The 24,437-nt window shown below is 52.7% G+C and overlaps 1 protein-coding gene across 4 annotated transcripts in view; it reads left to right on the top strand.

Moving 5' to 3' along the window:
• CCDC88C (coiled-coil and HOOK domain protein 88C) overlaps positions 1-24,437 on the top strand; it is a 130,331-nt gene that overhangs the window by 30,448 nt on the left and 75,446 nt on the right. For all 4 annotated transcript variants that reach the window (XM_060620560.3, XM_060620559.3, XM_078447904.2 and 1 more), the window contains one exon: positions 23,075-23,144. In XM_060620560.3, coding sequence (XP_060476543.3) covers positions 23,075-23,144 — 70 coding nt within the window. The remainder of the gene's footprint in view (positions 1-23,074; positions 23,145-24,437) is intronic.

The raw sequence follows: 24,437 nt of genomic DNA, 5'->3' as shown, positions 1-24,437 counted from the left end.
ATCTCAGTGATCACACTGCAGTGTTTCGTGGGGAGCAGTAACTTTGAAAGAGAACAAAGGAAAAGTTTGTAGAGTAGGCACCGTATTGCCCTTTGATGCTGGGTGGGTGGTGGCCCCTGTGCTGTGGGTTTGGGGAGCAGGGTGTGAGGCGTCACTAGATTCAGCCGCATGTCCTCCTCTGGGGTTCTCTGGTGACTGAGGACACAGCGGGCCTGGATGCACGTGGGCCGTGACCAGGCAGGAAGGGAAGTGAGGATCGCAGAGCCCAGATTCCCTATGTGACTTGTTAGCACCACACTGATGAGCCTGATTCACCAGCCGGCCAGTGGAGCAGCCGAAGCGCAGGAGAGTGTGGCTGAAGGGGTTCCAAGGTGTGCGGTGGAGGAATAGCGAGCTGCCCTCTCTCCCATGTGCTAGCGCTTAGTTCACAGCAGAGTAGTGAAAGGCAGGGTGTTTTCCTCCTGAGAATATTTGGATGATCCTCAGGGTTTGGATTTCGATGCACTGATTCTCTCACCTTAGTCTTACTGGATGCACTAGAGCACCATGATCCCCAGGTGTGGTGCTCCCGGAACGTCTCCCCAGGATGCACCAGTGCATCATGGTCCCCAGGTGTGGTGCTCCCGGAACGTCTCCCCAGGATGCACCAGTGCATCATGGTCCCCAGGTGTGGTCCTCCTGGAACGTCTCCCCAGGATGCACCAGTGCACCGTGGTCCCCACGCGTGGTGCTCCAGAAGGCCTTCCCTCACGTGAGGTGCAGAATTGATCTTCAAATTGGAAATGGAGAGACGCAGCCTTTCTGCGGGCTTCACGGTGTCACCTGTTACTGGAAAGGTTGACACACACAAGTAAATGTGTTTCACTGTCTCACTGTGAGAAAGATGGGTCTCCTACTAGAGTTTGAGGTGATCACGTTTTGGTGGTATATCCTCTCCATTGGTGGCCCCAGCTCCCTGTCGGAGCGCGCAGCTGACAGTAAAATGGTTTATAACCTGTGGGAGTGCTGTGTCTTTTCCCAGCGCTTCATTTCCCCCAGAACAGTGTTGTTCCCAGGGGTGTCCGGTTTCCCACTGCCATTCACCAAGCTCGGTCTTTAAGCAGCAGGAACTGGTTTTGCAGAGTAAACTGATACTTCCGTGGGGATCCTCAGTGCCAATAAGGATGGGGAAGCTTAATAAGTTACTGGCGGACCTTTGAGGAGGCCAAATGACCCTGGCTCCTGGCCTTCTCCCCCACCCCCTCTTCCTCCTGCTCCTTAACACTTGAGTGCACAAGCAGAATGAGGGAGGGCCTTCCCTTTCCTAGGCGTTGTGGGGGGAAGGGCTTGATCATCAAAGCCAGTCTTGCCTGGGGCCCTTCGCCACAGGACCCCCCCACTGGAGCAGGCAGGCCTGGGCTTCAGACAGACCCCTTGGGAGATGAGGCTTTCTGTCCACCTGACTGCTCCCAGCTGTAGTGCTCCAGAGCTGCGGTACTCTGGGCTGTGGTGAGGAGAAGCGGGCTCCTGCAGGCAGCTGTGGGCTTTTAAGCTTTTTGCGAGGTTTGGCAAGAAGGCCCTGGGGCTTGGGAGCGTGTCAGGTGCTGCCAAAGGAGGGGCAGTGAAGCGTGGGAGCCAGACCCTGGGGGTCCCTCAGCCGATCTCAACCTGCCCTTCGAGGCTGTTGTCAGTAGTACTAGAAGCTGGGATGAAGGAGAATGCCCCCAGCCTGGGAGGGTGGAGGGCAGGGAGTTCAGGTGTGAGGGCTTCATTCTCTCCCTGAGGGCTCGGGGGTAAGGGACAGGTGCGGCCGCCTCCTTTCCCTTCTATGGCACGGGTATTGAAAGAGGTACAGTCAGAAGAGGCCATGTGTCCTGATAAATCAGGATTTAAACTTTGGGCAAGTCTGCGCCTCATGTAGGAATGGCTGTGGTCTCCCCCTGGGTTTTCTGTAGGAGACCAGACAGTCTGTGTGACCCCAAGGGGCTTCCACTCATGCCTCACGCCCTTCTCAGGCTGACATGAGATGAGGTTTTATCTCTCCGAGACCTTGGCGGCTGTGTCTCTTCTCTGCCCTCTCTCTCAACTGCTGGATGATTTCCTTAGGTCGCGGCATGAATTGGGCTCGGCCCTGGGCCCCAAGGCGGGTGGAGAGATAGCCGACCTCACCCCTGCTGGAGGAGCTTGGCGTTAAGATTCCTTCGAACACAGTGGAGGCAGAGCTGAGCTGGAGATGAGACCGCCTTGTAAGGGCCTTCGTCTGGAGAAATTCAGAGTCCATTATTCCCACCAGAGGTGGCCACTTCAGAGTCCAAACACTGTCAGGGAGGATCTCCTGTTCCCACTTTTTGCATAATCTTCTCTGGGTGCTCTGTTGTGGGGCCCACTGTATTTACAGCGTCCTTGGAAACCATCCAGCCCAGGGAGTGGGGGACGAGCTCGCGCTGAGGTACAGATGGAGCAGGTGTGGCCGCGCAGAGAACTGTGTGCAGAAGGGCCGGGAGGCCTGGATCTGTGGGAAAGAGGGCTTCCTTCTGTAGTATGTCTGCCATGGAGGGAGGAGGAGGAGGACAGTGCTGTTCCCTGCATGGCTTCATCTTACACATGAAGAAACCGAGGCCCCGAGAAGGTGTGATGAGCTCTGTGTTTAATGGTGAGTCTGGAACTAGAACCCAAGGCTGCTGTGAACCTCAGCTCTGTGCTCTTTCTGCTGCCCGGACATGGAAGAACCTATCCTAGCTGGAGAGGCCAGACGTGCAGATGTGAAACAGGAGAAGATAGCAGACTAACCCTGATGAAATGGGCTGTTAAGAAAATACAATGAAAAAAGGAATCAGAAAGGAGACCCGGGGGTGGGCTTGGACCAGACAGAGGAGTGAGCTGGGTCTTGTAGGAGAGGCCTGATTGGGACGAAGGCAATTAATTGTGCAGTCGCCTCTTCGAGGCAAAGCCTGCCACCTGGGGCAGAAAGTACAGAAGCTGCAGCCTTCCTCTTGATGTGTCAGGCTTTAAAGCCTTGACCTTCGGGGCTCTTTGCCACCTACTTTCTGGAGCTATCTCTGCTGGAGGCCAAGGCAGCAGGATGGGAGCCGGATCGGCACTCAGCTGCGGTGCTGAGCCTGGCGCACCGCTTGCTCGATGGGGCGGGCTCCGACTTGGAGCCCGTGCTTTACAGGCATGGCTCAGGGACCTACCTTCCTGGTCACAGTCCTTACCGTCTCAGAGAATGAGAGACCTTGGGGGGGGGGGGGGGGAGGTGCACCCAGACTTGATTTTTCTGGATGTGAGAGAAAATACTGTGCCTGTCTAGTCTGGAGGTGTCTGAGAATGAGGTGTTTGTCCAGATTCGGGGACCCTTAATCTTGTCCCGGAGGTGGAAGATAGAGCATCTTCCTGGCCTCAGAAGATCCTGTGTCCCAAGGTTGAGAATGAGAGGTGGATCAACCTCGAGTCCCCCAGCTGCCCTTCTGGCTGCAAATGGGGTGTCCAGAGGGGCGCCCCCCCAACCTCTCTGTTAACCATTTAACTGGATGCCAAGGTGAGTCCTCTTTTTGCCCAGCCTGTCCCTCCCCCGACCCCCGGGGTAGAGCTGGATGTCTGTCCATCTTCAGCCCCCCTCCTGCTCTCCACTGGCCTCGTCCTGCGGGGGAGAATCGGGGGTCTGACTGTCCTCGGCGCCCTCCAGGTCAACCTCCTGAGACCCCCTGATTGGTCTGAGGACAGGATGTCTTCACTGCTGCCCCTGCACCTGCCTCAGTTTCTCTGTCTCCCTGCTGCAGCCCCGCGGAGCTGTGCTCGCTCAAGCCTTGCATGGCCTGCACTGTGCTCCAAGGCCCCATGCCCGGCCGTGTAGCCATCCCTCAAGTGCGCACAGCCCCAGCTCCAGGGCACCAACCTCGCTGCCGCCTCTTGCTCCGCCGCCCCCAGCTCGGGCCTCCCTGAGTCTGGACACCCCATCAGATAAAGACTCCCCGTGTTTATCCTTCTCCCAGTTCAATAAAAGAGTTTTTTATTCTGGGGGGGAAAAAAAAGCCTTGACCTTCAGCAGCAGGAGGAATGTGTAACTTCATGGGCGTAGAGAAATGCGGAGAAGATAAAACCCTAGACCCAAAAGATTGTTTCCGTGTTGACCAGCTGGTTTGCCGCACCTGCTGTGTCTCCGGGACCTGGGCTCTGGTGTTTTTGAGACTTGGGGTCCCTCCTCTCCATGAGACCCCTTTGGTAATGTGCAACGGGTCTGGTGGGTCACAGGCCCCCTTCCTGGGATAGGCGGGGATGGGAGACTCAAACTCCCCACAGAGAAAGCCCTTAAACCTTTAACTTCTCCCCATGTTACTACACCCTTCCATGTCCTCAGCCCCCCAATCTCACCTGCTCCTTAGTCAGTGGTTAGAGTCATGGAAGAAACAAATCTGCATGGGGCGTGCACATGGGGAAACCCCTCCCTAGAGCATACTGCAGGTCTCACGTGAAACCTGTATCCACGTTCTCCCTGCTCCTTCCCCCCTCCTCCCCCCCCTCCTCCCGCCTCCCCTCTCTCTCACTTCCTGGCTGGACTCCAGAAACATACAGTGCTTCATTTTAAGAAGCACGTAGGAAAAAGATAATAGCATGTAATTGTGGTTATGTAAGAAAATGCCAGTGTTCTTTAGAGAAACATTCTGATGGAGGGCTGAGATGATGTGATGCTGGAGGTTGTGTGAAAATAATTTTATAGCAAAGGGAAAAACGACATATGAAGCTTATCTTGCTGGCTGCTGGGTACGTAGGGCTTATTGTACTGTTTTTGTCTCCTTTTATCTACTTTTGAAAATTTGCACAATAACCATGTTGTAAAAGTGTATATATAATAGGATTCTTCTGGAAACTTTTTGGCTTGCATGTAATTTTGGGTGCTCTTGCATTAAACTGGTCTGCCTGCTTTGAGAGGCCTGTCTGATGCCACACTGGCACTTTGCTCTTATGTCCTTGCTTCTGCTGCATGTTGAAGCGGGTGTGCTTCCCTGTGTAATGCTTTCCAAAAAGTTGCAGAACAGTTAACCACCCCACGATGACCAGAATTCTATCCATAGCATTTGACAAAGATTTTTTGGGTGGTCTTGTATAAATAGCAATGAGAGTTTTGTTTCTATTGGACAAGTATTTATTGAGCATCTATGTGTGAAGACAAAACAAACGTGAGGAAATGACTTTGGGGGGGTGCTGCTAGTGTCAGGACGACAACTTGAAGCTGGAAGGTGAGTCCTCGTGGCATAGCATGGAGGTCCTTTCTAATAGTGGGCTTGTCCAGTCCCCACCATCTCATCTCGTTCTGATGTCCCACGGCACTTATATTCAACCCCAGACCCTTTGGCCTTCACTCACATGTTTGCAGGGTGGACCCTTTCTCCAGTAACTAAACTACTGACGAAGAAGACTCAGTTTTTTATGTGTTGATTTCAGGCAGGCCCACTGGAAATGACTGGAAGTGGGAACAAATGAGGCACTCCAGTGGAGGGCCCAGGCACCAGTGTAGGTACCTGACCTGGCCATGGAAAGCCATCACTGTCACTTGTCCCTGGAGCCAAGAATGAGAGCGGGAGCAGGGATGGAGTAGAAGGAGGCAAGCTCAAGGAGCCAATACTTATGTGGCCCCATCTGCCACCTCATCTGGTGGGCTTGCATTGAGGCAGTTTAAGAGTCAAGGGCAGTGGATGACAGAGTGAGAAAATGCCGGCCATCGAAGACCAGTCAGACTTGGCAACAGCTCATCCCTGGCCCTGGGTGACAAAGGTAGGATCCTATACAGACTGGCTTGGCATGTCTGTGTTTCAGCCCTTGACCCTGAACTTGATCCTGTTGAGGTGTCTTAGATGTAATCCTTGCCCTTCCAGCCTTTTCCCTCTGGCGGGAGTTGGCCTGTCAAGTGGGGAGGTCTTTGTGGTTGGGAACACGGGATTTTAGAGTCCGGCTGCTGATGGGTCAGGACCTGGCTCTTGCACGCAGTAGGTGGTGGTGCTGGGTCAGTGTTTGCTCCCAGTCTGACATGAGGCAACTGGGAGAGAACTGGTGAACTCTTGTTGTGTGGCCAGTGTTGGCTGTTCTGTTTCTCATCCTCTGCTGGAGGGAGTGCAGATTGGTGCAGTTACTTTGGAAAACAGACTGGCATTAATGGCAAAAGTTCAGCATCCGCATACCTGATGGCCCAGCTCATTTTACGCCTAGGTATATACCCAAGAAAGTCTCTGGCGCGTGAACTCTGGGAGACTTGTACAAGGATATTCACAGCATTTCTGTTCACAACAGCAAAAACCTGGAAACAGCCCAGATGCCCATCAGTAGGGGAACGGATGAATACACGGAGATGTGACCACACAATGGAATATTATACAGCTGTCCAAACAAATTAACTGCAGCAACGTGCAGTGATGTAGATGAATTTTAGCAATATCATAAATACTAGGTGAAAAGAACATATGCTCTCAAAGATTACATACACCATCATTCCTTTTCTTCTAAAGTTAAAAAGCAACGAAATGTGCTTTTTAGGAATATTTACAGATGAAGTAAAGCTGTAAAAAAGAGAGCAAGGGAATGTGCACTTGTGATCCAAGATGGTGATATCTTGGATAGAAGGCGGGGTGGAGGTGGGATGGGGGAACCATCTGGTTAGATGGAGGTTATTGTCAAGATCATAGCCTGTGTTTGGGGTGGTGGGTTTGCAGGTGTTTATTACGTTGTAAAAAGTAACTGAAAGAAAGCGAGCCATGTGTGACCACAGATGAGTGTCATGAGCCAAGGATTATGTTTAATAATTAACCTAGTTCTGTGCCTGTTAGGTCCAGCTTGCCCCCCCCCCCCATCCCCCACTGCCAAGTTAGTTTTAGCAAAGGCTGTGATGGCCCAGTGTTCACAGGGAGGGGGGGAGCGATCTGCTTTTCCAGAGCTGCCTTCCCCCTGCCTCTCTCTTGCCCCCCTTGCAGTTCAGGCCTCCCTCTTCCACTAATGCCTGCTGGCTGTAGCAACCTCCACGGCCCATGGCTCTGTTCTGCCTTAACCACTTGTTTCCTGTGTGTCAAAGTGTCTTGTTATAGGTGGCCTCACCCACTAATCATCTCCACATGTGTGTATATTTCTAACGAGACGGTAATTTCCATGAGGCCAGAGGTCGTGTTTTATCACCTGTCTTATGTGGCAGATTATCCCCCAGCTCCTGTCCACTCTCCCCCTTCTTCCTTAATAAAAGAAGCCCCAGCCTCCCCTCCAGCCAGGCATGGCTCTGGGGTCAGGATTGAGTGCCACTTCTGGGAAGCCCTCCTTGAACGAGGGGGCAGCATGCCTTTCTCAGAAGCTCCCTCCTGCCCATTGCCTGGAATGCTTCGCAGTGCCCAGGTCCCTGATACCTAGGGCGTCACTGTTTTCAGGTCTTCATTACTCCCAGATGACTGTAATTCTCAGGGATCTGTCATGTAACCGCCCCCAGCTCCATGGTTTCTAGCACCGCAAGGTGCATAATGACTACCGAGAGTCCTGTGGATTCTAAAAGGTCAGCAGGATCTCACATTGGCGTCAGGATTCCAAGGAATTGGCGTTGGGTCCCACACTCCACTCACCCGCAGGTAACCTGGGCATCACCTAACTCCTCTGAACTCCGCTGGCTCATGGAGTTAGGATGGTTCCTGTGGATGCCAGAGTTAATCAGCACCCGTAGACATGTGCTGTAATTTTCACAGCAGCCCCACGAGCTCAGGGACTCCACTGTGGAGGCATAACATCACCTCTCGGCCTGCCCTCCGTGGCGACCCCACTTCCCAGGAGTGGATTTAGGGGCCCTTTGACACACCTGTGCCTGTCGAAGGTGCTCTGTTCCGTGCCAGCCCTCGGCAGCCACCGTGAGCCCTCTACTCTTTAGAGGAAGCTCTGGGTGGGTGGTGTGAGATGAGATGAGCTTGCTTTTTCACGTGGGGGTGCTTTGTCATGGCTTCTGTTTCTCTTTATTTTTCTGGCTGAAAGCAAAGACCAGTGTCTTAGACACGGGGTGAGAGCCCCTCTGTGCAGAGGGAGGTGGTGGCGATGCTAATGGAGGGGCGGCGCATGTGTGCGTGAAGCTGCAGCCAGAGTAGCTGGCCAGCCTGCCTGCCTGGAGCAGTTCTGTTCCAAGCCCAACGTCTGGCCTCGTTTTCCTGGGTCTTAATGGCCAGGCGAGCGCAGTGTGACTGTTGGAGCAAAGGCCTTTCCTACCGCTGCAGGCCGGGGCTGTACCTGGGCAGTCTGCCAAGAGATGGGCCTATCCTGTGGCTCAACCCGTGGTCTTCCCTCGGGCCTGTGGTCCTGGCTGGGAGCACACAGCGCGTCCCACTTCCTGCATCTTTCCTCTCTGCTTCCGGATGGGAGATGGAATTTATGATGACCATTGCTGGCTTTGCAGTATTCCATCTCTCCTGTACGTTCATTCTGGAAACGTTTACTTGGAGCTTTCCCTGTGCCCGCCCACAGCGCCGTTCCTGACTGAGCTCACTCGTGAGGGTGGTTGATAAATGCCCGTCTCCACCAGGAGTGTGTGTTCACTCACCATCATCACGTCCCCGACCCGAGCACACTGCCTGGAATAGACCTAGGCTCAGTAAATGCTCATTCAGTGAATTAGCTAATGAATGTAAAAGTGAGGCAGTCCACGAGTGTGCAAGGCACAGAGGACCATGAGTGCATTCTGGAAGACAGATGCACTCCCCAAAAGCCAGGTGTAAAACAGACACCTGCCCCACTCAGCCCACGACAGCATGTACACACTTGGACCAGAGCGAGATGTTCTTCACACACACACACACACACACACACACACACACACACACACACAGTAGGTGCTCAGTTCATGTGCACAGATGGCATCTTTTCTCATCTTTTGGCTTGGGCTGGAGGAGTCCACCTGCCATGGGGTGGGATGGGCACAAACCGTCACCCTGCTGGATTTGAGCTCAGGAACAGGTGGCCAGGATGCCTTTATTTGTTTGAAGTGTGGGTTCTCAGCTGGGCTGCCTCGTGGCCAGGTGCTGGGGTGGGTCTGCATGCCTTAGTTTTCCCACCTACCCCCCCCCCCCCAATGTTCCTGGATTCTGGTGGTCCTCACACCCACCTTACCCACATCTGAAAGGAAGCCTCCCTTTTCTTTTTTAAAAGGAAAAGAAAGGTGGTTGCTTTGTTTTGTTTTTGTCTTCGGGTCAGATCCTCACCCAGAAAGGCCCAGTTGGTCTAATTGAAGGCCATTGTTTCTGTCTCTGTCCTTTAGGGACCCACAGTCGGGCTGTTCACACAGAACGCATGCCAGCCTAGCTCATCTGATAGAACACTGAGTGAACCCCTCCTCGTACCACACCCTGGGCAGCTGCAGGGAGGAAGATGGTCCAGATCCCCACCTTGGGGACCCCACAGCCTGGTATGGAGGCTTCACAAGTGAAGATGGTTTAGCAGAGGGAGCTCAGTCTACAGCTTTATAATGAGTGACAGAGAAATGCTGGTCGCTTCCTCTTGTCTCCGCAGCATTTTATACCACAAGCGTGTTACAGCACGTTATTACACCAGGCTCTACCAGGGAGTGCCCCCGTGTCTTAATTCCTAGCTCAGGCTGACCTCACTGATCGATCGTGGCACTCTAACTCCGAGCCCTGGCCTCAGAATCCTTCTCAACACAGCACTCCAGATAGCCACCACTAGTCACCTGTGCCTGGTGTCCAAGGCTCAAAAGCTTTAGAACCCCTGTGTCCTGGTGAGTTGCTCATGTGACATTCCTGTGCTGCCTCAGGCTTCAGAGTGGGGAGTCTGACCCCGGGAGTCCACTGCGGGCACTGCTGGGAATGGCACCACAGGTTAGGGTGGACCCCTGCCAGTGTGTGTCACCCTCAGTGGGACTACACGGTGTGTTCCAGCCACAAGACTTGCCCTCTTGCAAGACTTGCCTGTGGCTGGAATGCTCTTATTCCACGCGTCCACCTGGCTCACACCCTCTCTCCACTCATGTTTGTTCAACTATCACTTCATGGAAGGGCTTTCCTTTGGCTGCGTGTCTGTAATTTCTTTTTCTGTTACTCCGAATGGTCTTACCTTGCTGATTTTTCTTCTCCACACTTAGTATTTCTTGGCACGTGCTTATAATACACTTATTTACCTCTTGATTGCCCTCATTGACTGCAGCATCCCCAGCAATCAGAAATATTTGATCGGGGTACCTGGGTGGTTCAATCAATGGTTCAATCAATTAAGTGTGTGACTCTTGATTTTGACTCAGGTCATGATCTCACAGGTTAGGATTCTCTCCTTGCCCTGCCGCCTCCTCCCCTGCTCACACTATCTCTCACAAATAAATAAACTTAAAATATTTGTTGATTAAACAGATCCTGTGTTGGCAAAGAGCCAGCCAGTGGACCTGGGATACCGCCTGCCGGTTAGGACTGGCTTACTGTTCAAAAGCCAGTGTTGCTTGCACTCTGCAAGAAGGGCGAAGATGTAGTCAGTGACCTGAGGTTCTGAGGCCTCTGTTCTCACCAGACCCTTCCTCCTGTGGTCAGTGGGTTTGGGTCAGCCAGCAGCTGGTGACCATCTGTGGGCAGCACGTGCAGAGGCCTGGGGTGGTGGAGGGGACAGTTCAGAGATGAGCACCTTACAGCACCCCAAGACCCTGAGGTTCCCAGTCACATCGAACTGACTATAGGGGTGCACGCCCTGGGGCTCGGGCACAGAGGAGGAAGTGATGATGTCCAACCAAGGAATTTGGGTAGAGGATGGCACTGGAGGTGAGTGTTGCAGAGTGGGGGAGATTGCATCAGGTGTTGGAGGGAGGGGGCGTGCATTGAGCCACCACCAAGCCCTTGCCCAGCTGCCTTGAAGCTGATACCATCTGTTGAGATTTTCGCTTCCTGACGAAATGTTACTCATTACAAACTCATTTCTTAACCTTCCTCCTCCCCAGTTTTTCAACTGTGTCCTGAGTTGCCCTCCCCCAGTTTCCTGCTATAGAATACATTTTTGGTGATAGGAAAATAAGAACCTTTCAGAGTTCTTTACTCTCTAGATGAAGTCTGGCCATGAGTGGCAACCTCCCTTAATTAACGATGCGAAGTGACCAGTGTTTATAAGATTTGTTTGCTTACACCATCTGTTTCTCTGTTTCTTTGCTGTTGTGGTTGTTCCCAGGTGGGTTATTTGTATGATGGGGAAGGCCTCTGATGATCAGACGGATGTAGCAACTGCTACTGTTATTGGAAGATTAATTTTTAGAAATGTTCTGCTTTTAGTAAAACGGGCTAAGTATGCCCCCCCCACCCGCCCTTAGGTCACTTAACATGGATTTGAGGATTAGTTTTCAGAAATCCTGAGGAGTAAATGTGTTCTCCCCGTTTTACTTTTCTAATAACGTAGAGTTACTCTAGTCAGGTTCCCTCCAAATGCAAGGATCCTGGCGTTTTTGACCCAGTATATCATTTTGTCAGTGCGTCTCATTTAGTTCACAGAAATCCCTCCTTTTGGAGCCAAAAGTCACCTCTTTGTAACTTGTACCACCTATTTCATCTGCAGCTTTCTGGGTGAGGGAGGCAGTAGTACAGGCCTACCTAGCTCACTTCCTGCTGTGGAGAGTTTGCATTTCCACCTTTGCTGGTCTCGGAGGTGAAAATTCTGTCATTCTGCCTGAGGCAGGCATCACTAATCAACCAAGCAACCCGCCCCCCCCCCCATGCCCAGGCATCACTAATCAACCAGGCACCTCTCTCCCCATCCCCCAGGCATCTCTCCCCATCCCCCAGGCATCACTAATGTACCAAGCACCGCCTCTCCCTATACCCCCTCCCCTACAGGCTAGGCCTGCCCTGAGAGTTCTCAGCATAGCACCTGCCAGGCCTTGAGGGTTGAAACCTCTGCCAGCCTTTGCAGTGCCTACCATCGTGTGTGCTTTTCCTCCAGCGACTGGAGGGAAGAGAGAAGTGAGAGCAAGGGAGTAGAGGTGTCCAGGTGTTCCTATTCAGTCCTTTCTGAAGGAGCCAGAGCAGTAGAGAGGAAAAAGGGGTGGAGAGGATTTCTCCATTCCCGAGGACCTCCAGGGTGAACTCCCACACCCACCTCACTGTGGCTGTCTTCACTTCTGGTCTCTGCAGGCCTCCTACATGTGTGCATCCCAGAACTGTTCTAAAGCGGGACCCTTGAAGCAGGAGGCAGGCATGTGTTCTCCCTAAGAGTGTCTGGGGCCTCATTACGTGCCAGGTGCTGTGCTCAGTCTCCTGTGGGTTAGGTGTGATGCCCCCCCTGCCCGCCCAGCCACCTGGCAGGAGTTGGAGCTGAGTCCCAGCGGCAAGAGGCTGCTGGTGGGCCTGGTTTGGGGACTCCAGAGCCACTGCTGCCACCGCAGAGCTGAGTACGGAGTGCATGCCGGGGGCCCCAACTCCCTGAACAGGGGTTCTGCTGCTTCATCCTGGACCGGGCCAGGAGGTGGGATTCCAGTGCCCGTGTTGGACACAGGAAGTGGGGGTGGGGTGCCGTTTGCTTCTTCCTTTGCCTTTGTTGCCTCCTTTCCCTACCATCAGCATGATCTGCTAGGCATGTGACATGCCTGGGGGGCACCTGTGCCTCTCTGTTCCATCGTAGCTCAGTGCCGCCTCTTCCTGAAAGCCTTTCTGGGTGAGCCTCTCCCGTATGCTCCTCAGTTGAGATGCCTCTCATCTCCACTGTTAGGGTGCCAAACTTGCCAGCAGGTCGGCCCCCTGCCAGGCGGCAGGCTCTTCAAGGACAGAGCCCGGCCCCATGCGCACACACCCTGGGCACCCTCACTGCTCTTGCACGTTTTGTTGAGCTTGTCTTTCTGTGTATTGTAGATTTGAGGACAGAAGTCATCTCTGTGTAACTCCCCTCCCCCCACCACACACACACCAGCACACCACCTGACACCTGTTAGGTACCCGGAAATACAGTGGTGTCCAAAAGAGAGTGACCGGCTGTCCTTCTATTCCCCCTGCCCTGGGGAGATGGGTGTGGAGGCCTGGCTGACTTGGATGCGTTGGTGCCTTGGGTCCTGCGACGCTCACGCTCTGGGTTGGTCTTCCCTCCCTGCCTTTCCCTGCCCTCACAGGTCCCAGCAGGCTGCCACCTGCTGCTGGAGGCTTCCAAGCACTCTGTCCCCTCCTGCTCAGACTTGTACCCTGGGAGCGAAGGAGCTGGTACAGCACTGTCAGGAACGGGTGAGGGCTGCTAGGGTGTGGCCTCTGCTCCAGCCCTGCCTGGGCTGAGTGATGGATGCAGCAGAATGGGATACAGTTGATGCGTAGACACCCAGCAACTTGCTGGGACAGGGGAGGGCCGCACCCCTCCCGCTAAGCTCTGTAGGCGTGCCCAGGGCAGACTGTGCCTGGGAAATCAGCCTAGGGCCCCCAGCTGCTGGGGGTGTAGGGGAGCAGTTTGGGTCCCGTGGACTGGTGGTGTTGGTGGCTCTTCTAGCCTCCCTCCCTTACACACATACCCACGCTACACCCTGGCCAATAGGTGGTCTGCCTCTGAGCCCCACACCCTCCTTGCCTGCTGATCAACAGAAATGTAGACTCTTCCAAGAAGCTGGAACACAGGGATTCTCCAACTGCTGGTCCACAGCTGTAAGATCCCTCACTGCCATGAAGTAGGGTTTCTTGTGTCAGCCCCGAGCACTGATGCTGTTGATGTTGCTGAGGAGAGGACAGGGCGGCCCTGAACCACTCTGGGCATTGAGTGTGAGGACAGGACCACCCCTCCCTCCCCCGAGCCCCTCCTGGAGCATGGTCCTGGGTGTAGGAGGCACCCAGTAGACACTGATGAATGAACTGCTCTCCTTGCCGTGGTAGAAAGAGCCCCGGGGTGGAGGCAGAGGAGACCTGGCTTTCTAGACCCAGGTGTGATGCTGCCCACCGCCCCACCCTGTGATTTTCCTCTCTGGGTCTCAGTTTTCCTGCTCTGTAGGTAATCTGGAAGCCTCTTGCAGTCTTAAAAGCTAGTTCTCACCAGCCCCTTGATGCTGGCCGGGATCTGTCAGCAAGTCTGCATGTCCGTCCGTTGGTCCATCTGGAGCCCTGTGCCCCTCCCCCAGCACCTGTGGCTGCTGATGGCTTTGCTGCAGAAGTTCTCCCCTAGAGCCCAACCTTGGCTGCTGGTGACAGGCTTGTGTTTACCATGTAAAGTGGCTCTCGAAACACCATTTATGGGCAGAAATTCTTCTCAGAGGAGCTGAACGCAGTGCCCTGCCCATGCTTCCGGGGCTACCCCACCACCTTTTTTTGGTCCATGGGCTCAGAGCAGGCACTTACCAGCATCAGATAAGACGGCTCCTGCTGCAGAGCAACCCCAGGCGTCATACCAGCCCTAAAGGGAAGGTGACAAACGTCTGTGGGGACATTTGAGCATCCTGCAGTCCCGTCCCTTGTTGGGTTTCCCCTGGGTTCTTCCGGGACACATGGGCACTTGCCTGTTTTCAGAGTTGGTAGTCCTGAGTTAGTGACCTGATAAAACTGTGATGTGCTCCTCTATGCCAGCACGCTGTCTCCTTTCCCAGTTCCCCTCCCCCAACTTCTGAAGGAGCCAGACATCCCTTTAGAGGTGGTCCTAGTCCTGTTACAGATGAGGGTGTGGCTCAGAGAGGGACTGTGGCTTTCCTGAGGTCACACAGCACATAGCTTCTGCCCTCATGCAGTGGTGATTGAGTTTCCAGGGGCTCCTTCCCACAGGTCTCCTCCTCCTCCTCTATCGAAGGAAATACTGTTTTCCTTTCTGCGAACAAAGAATGGTGTTGTTTGTTTTTGTGAACAGCCACGAGGGCAAGCAGCTACAAAGCGTTCAGGGGCAGGCGGTTCTTTCACAGCGTGATAACCACGGATGGCCCAGGTTGGTGGCTTTACATCACTGGGTCCTGAGATGCAGCGTGGCCTAGTTAGGGGAGCCAGTACTCTTGGGCTTGTGTGGATCCGGACTGGTTTCAGGCCCTGGGGACCCCAGGATTAATTGAAAGGAGTTGGAACAGATGGATTGAATCTATCAGCAGCTTTACGTGACAGCCTCTTAACATAAAAGCACTTCATTACCCACTCATTTTGCCAGGGCTCACTGCCCCAGTGAGAGGGAAGGCGGCCGGAGCCAGAGCCCCTTGTCCAGATGGAATTACAAGCACGTGGCCCCATGGGCTCAGGCTTTGAACAGGCGGCCGAGGATAAATCATCAGGCTTACGTCTCCTCCCAGCAGCTACGTTAGAAACTCGTGCTCTTGGCTGTGGTATCCCAGAAAGTGGGCTGTGACACCTGGCTTTGGAGTCTAGTCCCTGTTGCTCTCAGATTGGGTGATAATCATGGGAGGCGTGATCTGTCGGGGTGAGGCCAGCAGGCTGTCAGTACCAGGCATCACCATGGAAGGTATGAGGCAAGCCTCACCCGTAGAGAGTGCTCTAGTGTGAGCCACGGGGAAGCTGGCATGGTATGGGGGAGAGCTCGCCACGCAGACTGCCAGTCTTGGCCCTTGCTCTGGACCCCACGTGAAGCCCTGTTACCTGCCCTGTGCTGTGGTTCCCTCAGATGGGAAATTCTAGTAATTCTTGTCCTGAGCACCTCTTGTGAATATTGGGAGAAGGAAAGAGATGGGGCACTTTCTGTGGTTGGGTGTATGTTTGGCAAGGTCAGGCAGGGTTTCTGGCACTTTCTGTTTTGACTGAGGAGTCCTGAAGGGCGTTAAGGAACCCCTCTTGGCCAGATGCGGGTGGGAGATTTCAAGGTGTGGTATGGAGGACTGCTAATTGATGACATGAGCACAAACTGTGTGGTGTGTGTGCAGAGGACCCCTGGAGCTAGTCCCTGGCTCTGTAGGTCTCTCTGCGGTGCTCTGTGAGTGTCTCATTGTCGGGTGCCCAGAGGCATCCCACCCGTGTGAACCCCAGCTAAATGCTCTGCACTTCCTGGACGTGTTCTTGCTGTGGGGTTTAGACATGTCACCTCTTCTAGGGCACTGGAATAGACCCTGAGAACATCAGAATTCAGGTGATACCTTTCCTGTCTGAGTCATTTCTGTAGTGTTGGAATTTTTAAATACCCTTGTTCTGCTTCTCTTTGCTCATAAAATGATCGTATTTGGGAATTAACAATCAGAAAGCATGGTGTACCCAAACCAGCATTACAAATTGATGAGGAGATGTTTTAACTTTTGCCTACATCTGCAGGCTGTTGAATCTTAAGGCATGTGGCAGCCGATTTTGCCAAGATTCCAGGCAAAGACAGTTGAGTTACTTCCATCATGGTGGTGGAGCAAAGCAGATGGTTTTTAGGACTTGGTTCCCCGGTTAGTGTGAGAGAGAGAGGACACCTCTTCCAAGAGGATAATTTTTTTTCATCTTAATATAAATGTTGAGGAATATTTTCTGATCAGTCTGATTTTCTGTCAGCTGTCACTGTTAGCAGCTTTTTGCTGCCTTTGAATGGGGAGTTGATGAAGAAGGCAGAATGTGAAAAGGCCACAGAAGAGGGCAAATGAAGCCTTAAGAATTCAGGGGAAAGAAAATCGTATGTGATTAAGGGCATCAGTGGTAGCTGCATAGAGGAGGTGATGATTTCTGTGAGTTTCGGAGGATAAATAGGATTCTGACTGGTAGTAATCGAGGCTAGGGGTATGTGAGGAAGATTGTGCCCCAGGAGGAACTGCAGAGTATGTACAGTACAGGGTAACCAAAGGCTTGGCTTGTTGGCCACATTTAACAGTTAATATATTTTTGGGCTTTCTCCCCCGCCTGTGGAACTCCTAAGCATTCTCCATAGCCCAGCTCAGAAGCCACCTCCTCTGGGAAGCCTTCCCGGACTTGGTTGTGCTGTGCTGCTCTGACTGACACCTGTCCTTTTGCGCTGTGATTTTCTGCCTCTCTGCCTTTCCATTCAGGCTGAGAGTTCCCCACTCACAGCACGGTGCTCAGTATGTATCTTTGGAATATCTGAACCCCAGTTCTAAAGGGGTGCTGGGTGTATGCTCAAAGCTGATAACACGCGTGTCTGATTTTCAGTATTGGCTCTGAGAACGTGGACAGGTCCACAACAACACCCTGTTTCTTTAGCCGTGTGGAAGGCATCTTTTGCTGTCTGGACCGGCCAGACCTCCTTGGTAATGATCTGGATGCCTCTGCTCGGTGATTGTCTTAATTTTGCTGGGATTTCCCCTCGTTTACTCAGCATCCTCTCCCATTTAAACCCCTCGGAGGGGGAGGGGGTGGTGTCACTCATGGGCCTGAAAACTTGGCTTTTAGTAGCATTTATTTGGTCTTCCTGGCACCATATCAAGCCATAAAATTCAGTTTGATTCTGGGGGAGAGAAAAAATTATTTCAGCAGCTTCATGAAATCCTTGTTCTTTTTTTTAAAAAAATTTGTTAATGTTTATTTTTTACAGGGGGGGGGCATGAGTGGGGGAGGGGCAGAGAGAGAGGGAGACACAGAATCCAAAGCAGGCTTCAGACTCTGAGCTGTCAGCACAGAGCCTGATGTGGGGCTTGAACTCACAGACCATGAGATCATGACCTGAGCTGAAGTTGGACACTCAACTAACTGAGCCACCCAGGCGCCCCAATGAAATCCTTGTTCTTAATCCTGTAGTCCCACTACACACGTGTGTTTCTACCCCAGAACTTCTCCAGGACCTCGCATTTCTTCCACCAGGGGAGAAAATGACCTTTCTCTTTGAGCGGGCACAGAGGTCCAGATGGGACCTGGCAGGCTTGTAAGCCTTTTCAGTGAGGCCTCTGCATTGCCTCGGGTGGTAGATGGAACTTTTCTGGGACCCCTAACCTGAACCTTCAAGGGCTTCAAGGGGCTGATGCTCTAGAGCCCACCCCTTCCCCAGGCCTATAAGTCAGCCCTGTCCCCATCCCTGGCCAGGTCGCCTGGGTCCTGCTGGCTGGTGTCTGCTCTTCCCAGCTGGGGGGGGGGGGGGGGGGGCGTGTTTTAAAACATGGGAATCCATTTCATTCATCTTGGATACCTGATGAGTTGTCTCAAAGGAGGTCATTTTTGTGAACCTGTCCTTTCATGGCTTACTATCTGATGAATAGATGCTGCGGACTGTATGTGTGAGAAGCCATGTGGGTTAAAATACCATAGATATGAGCACATTACAGGCCCTTTAGAAAATGCTGGAAAACTTGCTCTTGTTCTGACAACACGAGTGAAGAATGTGGTGTCATTCTGGTACATTCCCTTTGAGGGTTTCTTTTTCTTTTTTCAACACCAGTACTGCACATAGAATTGTGTGTCCTTCTATTCACTGAGGCATCTTGTGTTCTAACCAGGACCACCTACCCATCGGTAGCCTCAGTGTTGAAGTGCTACTCCCGTATCACACCGACTCCCCCTGCCCACACCATACTTCCTTTCATTTGTATGTTGAGGTTTTGGTAGGGGTGTGTTAGGGTCTCCGTTTAATACTCTGCTGTTGACAGTTGTGCAGTAGACAGTTTACCAAGAGTTTGGGGTATGTGCACTTATTCCCAGAGGTAAGTTTGCAGGGACCTGAGCTGAGTCCCCTGTTCCTAAGCCAAGGGTGGGGTCCTGGGAGAAAGCCCAGGCTCACCTGGGAGCTTCCGGGACATTCAGCTGCGTGAACATGGTTGTGTGGGTGCAGTGTGCATAAGTCCTGAATGGGGACTGGCCAACGTGGAATTAGGGGCCCCAGCTCCCACAGAACCTAACAGTTTAATCGAGTGACTGGACAGACGCAGAAATTGAGCCGCATCTGCAAGCCCCTGGGAGCTGAGGGTGGGGAGGTGCATGAGGAGGAGGGTTACATCAGGCCCTGGGCCATAGGAGGTGGATTGAGGCAACCAGGGGTGCTTGGGTCCATCCCGGGTCCCTCCCAGCCCCTGCTGTGCTGCCCCAGGCCTCCCACTCCCCCTCGCTGTGTCCTCCTGCCTCTAGCAGGACAACCCTGTCCGTAGAGCAGTGACGGAAACTTCCAGATCTTTTCATCCTAAGACTTTGCCCTGCTGACAACCCACCAAGTGCAGGCGTTCAGGACACTTTGCAGCCTCCCTGGGAGGAGTGAGGTTGGAGGGAGCTTGGGGGGGGATGGCCGGTGACAGTAGGGAGTGACGAGGGTGCAGCGTGACACTGTGGAGCCAGCCCGAATTGCCACCTGGGCCCCGAGGTGGACTCACAGACCAGCAGGACCAGTGTTTGGCCACGGGCAGTGAAGCCGTGCCCCTGGGTGCTGCAGTGTGGTCCACAGTGGCTGCTCGCTTAGTTGTGCATTGTGTGTGTATCCAGGTGCCTCTGGAATCTGTTCATCCCCATCCTCCCATCGTCCTTCCTGTCACTACCAGCACCCCATTAACTGGAGCCCAGAATGGGGCTCCCACGTCCCCGTGGTTTCCCCCCACTGAGTACATTTGTACTTGTCAGGAGAGGTTTCTGATGGGAAGGAAGCCTTTTCCTTGCACTCAGCTTCCTGGTTCTGTTCTTAGAACTTCTCCCCACCGGTGACTTCTGAGAGCCAGGCCACGGGCCCTGGGTCACCTCCGGTGGCCGCTGCCGCTGGAATCCGGAAGCTGGAATCCGAGGGTGGGTGAGTCTCTAGGCTTGTTGACAGACACCATGTGCAAACACAGATGCAGCCCCCAACCCCCAGCAACTGGGGTGACAGACGCTTCCAGGAGAGTGTCCCCTCCCCGTCCCATTCTCCCCTAGCCTGTAGGGCTCACAGCCCTGGGAGGAGCTTCGGAATTAGGATGAGATTCTCGCTCCTGGACTGGCAGCCTCGCTGGTTGGTGTCCCCTAGGTTCTGTCCCCTTTTTACATTACAGAGCACTTGCCCCGCCTCTGCTGCCCACGACACCCACCCTCCTTTCGTCCCTTCTTGTGACTTTTCCTTGAATTTGTTTACAGCAGTTCCCCATGGGATCCTTCCAGGACACAATTAGGGCAGCTTCATTTATGAAAAGGAGCATCTGGGGTCCCCCTTGCATCTTCTATTAGGATCTGGGAACAAACTTAGAGGGGGAATGGGGAGGAGAAGGAAGAGGGACAGAATCCACCCTGGATCTCGGTATTTAACCCTTACCCCACCCCAGTCCCTCCAAAGGGTGGGGTCTCAGGAAGGCTGCACCCTGACCCTGACTCTTCCCTCCTGCCCATCAGGCCACACGGATGGGGTGACCAGACAGAGGCTGCCCTTGTTGTTCATCATTTGCCTCGGGATGTGGCAGTGGCCTTTGCTTCTGCTTTTTGCAAAGGCCTGGCTGGTGCCAGGAGGGCTTGCTGGCACATTTGAGGGCTGCTCAGAGCACACCACTGGGCTAGTGTTCTCCGTCCTGGCTCTTGCCCACCCCACGCAGCCAGCCAGGGTGTGACCAGGTGCCTGCTGAGCCGGCCAGTGTCAGCTGCGGCCTCCACAGTGGCTTTCTGTTCTGAGTACCAGGCGGGAGGGTCTCCTCGTCAGCAACCACCTCACGTCCCCACTAGATGGAGGGCCTGGCCTGTCGCCTTGGAGGCCCTGCCACCCAGGATTTCCTCAGGGACTGATCTCTGCCGAGTCCCCTTGTCACTGGTGTCGGGGAGTGTGACAGCTGCTGGCCACATGGGGCTGTTGGGGCCTCCAGATGTGGCTAGTGTGACTGAGGAAGTGAAAGTTTAATTAAATTTAAAAACTGATACTTGATTCAGTTATTTAGGAAAACTTTTTAAAGTGTGTTTGGAACATCTTGGGGTGTGTGAAGCTACTTTTGCAGATCAAGTGTTTCCAGTGAGAATTTAGCATCCGAATTGAGATGGGCTTTGAGACCAGAGACTATAGTATGAAAAGAGAATGTAAAGTATCTCATTCATGATTTTATGTTAATTATGTGGTGAAATAATATTTTGGATATATATTGTCTTAAGGCATTATTAGGATATTTTCATATAAATACACCTTTTTAAAAAATCTTTTTTTAAGACGGTTACTAGAACATTTGAAGTTAATTTGTGTCTCGCGCTGTATTTCTCTGACCTTGCTGCTTCTATCTTGAAGCCTGCTTTTGCTGAAAATGTGATTGGTAGTCCTTGGCGGGGGTGGGGTGCGGGTGGGGAGATGGTTAATGTCTCAGGAGTGCTTTGGGCCCCAGGATTCGATCTTGGGAGACCCACAGTGTGTTTTGAAAGGAACAAATAAAAGATATCTTCTGTTCCTAAAGCATTACTTCTTGATTGCACAAATGACCTATTTCTTGTGGGAAAATTAGTACTGATTAGACAAAGTTAAACATGCTGCTTTGGAAGGGGAGTATGTGGGTGTTCTAGCAATATTTCCGAGCAATGCTCCCAGCAGTCTTCTGCTGAGCTCATCATTAGCATAGAAATACCACTTTGCGTCATTTCAGAGTCCTTCAAGATGCTTTCATGTTCTGTATCTCTCATAAACGTAAGTACCCCGATAATAGCGTTAGCACTCCGGACTCCTGGACGGTGGCAGGGCGAAACCAGCCAAGACTCCAAAAGGGACTATAGCTGGTTGGACAGTGATAACAAGTAAATCCGCCAGAAGTTGGGCTGCGCACTTGAGTTTACCATTGGGGCAGAGCAGGGACTCCGCGCCAGAATGGGCTAATCTGGCCTGGAGTCCTTCCTTTTGCTGGATGAGCAAGCTGGAAAGTGGATTTTGCTGATTTTACTGTTGATGTGTGTTTTGCCCCAGGGTGGGACTGTGGAATCCTTTGGGGTGAGTGCATTCAGTTAAGAGACCGTGTGTGTGTGTGTGTGTGTGTGTGTGTGTGTGTGTGTGTGGACGTGGACTTCTTTCAAGCCCTGAAGGCGGGCTGAGGCTGCTACATGGTTCACACTTCTATCCAGCACAGGTATTTACAACTAAGACGTGTTCGAGAAAACATGAGGATCTCTGATGTGGTGACCTGTGACCCCATCATTGAGTGGGGGAGGGGCCTGGTGTGTTTGGGTCCACATCCACTCCCCCCAAGTTCTGGTGTGGACAGGAGCCATAGAAACAGTGAGGGGGAGATAAAATCACTTTATATGTTTTTTGAAGGTGTTGGCCTCTTCAGGCATGCCTGCCAAGGCTCTCACTCTAATCTGATGATTTGGACATCATTCTGGGGTGTTCAGCTGGACCCTGTGGGATTAGGGCATTGTGTGATTGTCCCTCTTGTCTCCATCAGTGCTAGCTGGCAGTATACAGAATACAGAGACCCTCGTGTTGTGCAATAGAGTGACTCTGGAAAAAAAGCTGTCTCACTGGAAACATTTTTAAAAAGGCCTAAGAGGAGCTTTGTTGGTGAAGTTTCTGTAGTGACCACTTTTGTAAGACCAAGAATACCTAAGAAACCTATCCCCTTACTGGTCTTCTGTAAAATTAGACTTTTATCTTCTGATTTGTGAAGAACCAGGTACATCTGGGCGGGGGAGGCAGACCTGCCCTGAGAAGTGTTTTGGGCAACATGAGCGGTGGGTCGGAGCCGGCACACTCCCAGGGGGAGCTTGTTAAAGACCCCAGACACGGGGCCATGACTGATGGCTGGTGCCTGGGCCTCCTTTCAAAGCCCCTTGGTGTGAGGGCCAGAAGGCGGCTCATTTCCGCGCGCTGCCTCTAACGGTGCAGATTAGCTGTGATTTATCCCCTCTCCCAGGGAAGCCAGTGTCGTAAAGGAGAGAAGTCTCCTCATTTACAGCTTGTACCAAAGGCCTGCTGAATGCTAGGATCCTGAATCATCAGGTCGTGGGGACTCAGAAGCATCTCTGTAATCTTTACTCTGTACTTTTTTTTTAATTGCATGAGCAGACCATAAAATAAAAATAAAGACATCTCTTAAAAAGAAGCCTACACCTAATCCTCTATCCTAGCATGCAGTAGATCTTTTTCCCGAGGTTTCTGTACATATGCAAGCATGACTTTTATTTGTTCATGAGCAAGGCTGAAGTATAATTAACTTTGACTTTTCACGTTTATTTGTATTGTAAATATTCCTTCCTATTCTATAGGATCCTTCATAGTTACCATCCAACGGCTGCACGTTTTGTCCAGTGACTTGATAAACTGTAATTTTCTTAATCATTCTTTACTTTTGTTTCCTGTTCTTAACGGTATCTTTTCCCCTTTGTTTCTGTAGGAAGTTCTCCAGCAGCTGATCGTAATGAATTTGCCCAATGTTTTGATGATTGGCAAAGACCCGCTGTCTGGTGAGTGGAAGCTGCCCCCTGCGGTGCCCGGGCGGTGCCATCGGCTCTGAGCAGCTGCTGGAGACAGAGCTCTGGCTGCCGGCTCAGAGCCACCACAGTGACAACACGTGATCATTTTGGTGCGATTTTAAAGGGTGGTTTATTACTCTGAGGCATTAAGCCAAGAGCACGTTTTCTTCCCCCCTTAAGAATGAGCCCTCCCAACCCCTCATATGCAAGTGTGGAGGCAGGCGAGGCCACTGCTTTGTCAGGCTTAGGCGCCTGAGCCATAGGCCAGACTTGCTGGGGGTCTCTCCTTAGTAAATGTGGAAGCCACACCGTCATGGTATTGTGGTATCTATTGGCAAGAAAGTTAAGAACCTTTTGAGCGAACGGATGTCCCTTCCGCTGGATTGTACTACACTTTGATTCACACTGTGGTGTATCTCTCCAGCATGTCCTGTTTTGTATCTGTTTTCATACCTCCCACATGTCTGTGGAGCCCGAGAGGGCAAGGTTTCTAAGTCCCAGGCTTGGACACTCGGTGTGCCTTTGAAAGACTGAATGAAATGTCCTCCATTGCAGAAAATCAGAGCTTAATTCATACCTGCCCAGCTAACTCACCGGGAGAGTTAAACAGGCTGATGGATTTCTTCCCTGCCACAGTTGTGTGCCTTGACCTGCACCCATGGCTCATGGACATCAGCTCGCCGGCCCCAGGGACAGTGCACTAGCTGGCTGGGACTCGTTCCAGCGGACACTTGGCTAGCGTAGGTCTCTGGCCTCCTAGAAACAGGTGAGGGTCCAGGAATGCAGGAAGGACCCCACACAGTAGAGGCTTCTACAGAAGGAACCGAAGCTTTCCTCTGCAGCATCTCCTCTCACCCTGCTCCCACTGGAGTCTGGCCGTCCTTGCTCCTGCCTGTATGACATTAGCTAAAGTTGCCTGCAGACTGAAGGAAGAGTACACCGAGTGACCAGCCCAGGACACTTCTTGTAGAGAAGTTGTATTTTAGCGCCGTGGCCCTTGGCTGCAGCAGCATCTGGGGGCACCAGGTCGGGGGCAGCTGAGCATCAGATCACTTTGCTCCTGGCGAGTGTCCTCCTGGGCCCCAGCTGGGTGGTGCATGTGCCTTTTCTCCACATGACCTCCCATAGTCTTTAGCACAGCTGGCCATGAGCACTTACGGCCTTGCATGATGGCTTTGCAGAGGCCACCCAGGCCCACCGGGTGGCTCCTGGCAGCGAACGCCCTTACCCACTGGGTGTGTCGGTAACCGGGGCCTTTGGTTCACTTTGCCCCCAGCTCTGCCT

Source organism: Panthera onca, chromosome B3 (genome assembly GCF_046562875.1).
Source record: "Panthera onca isolate mPanOnc1 chromosome B3, mPanOnc1 haplotype 2, whole genome shotgun sequence".
Classification (NCBI taxonomy): domain Eukaryota; kingdom Metazoa; phylum Chordata; class Mammalia; order Carnivora; family Felidae; genus Panthera; species Panthera onca.
The sequence above is the reverse complement of the archived record's forward strand: the minus strand, read 5'-3'. Positions and strand labels throughout refer to the sequence as shown.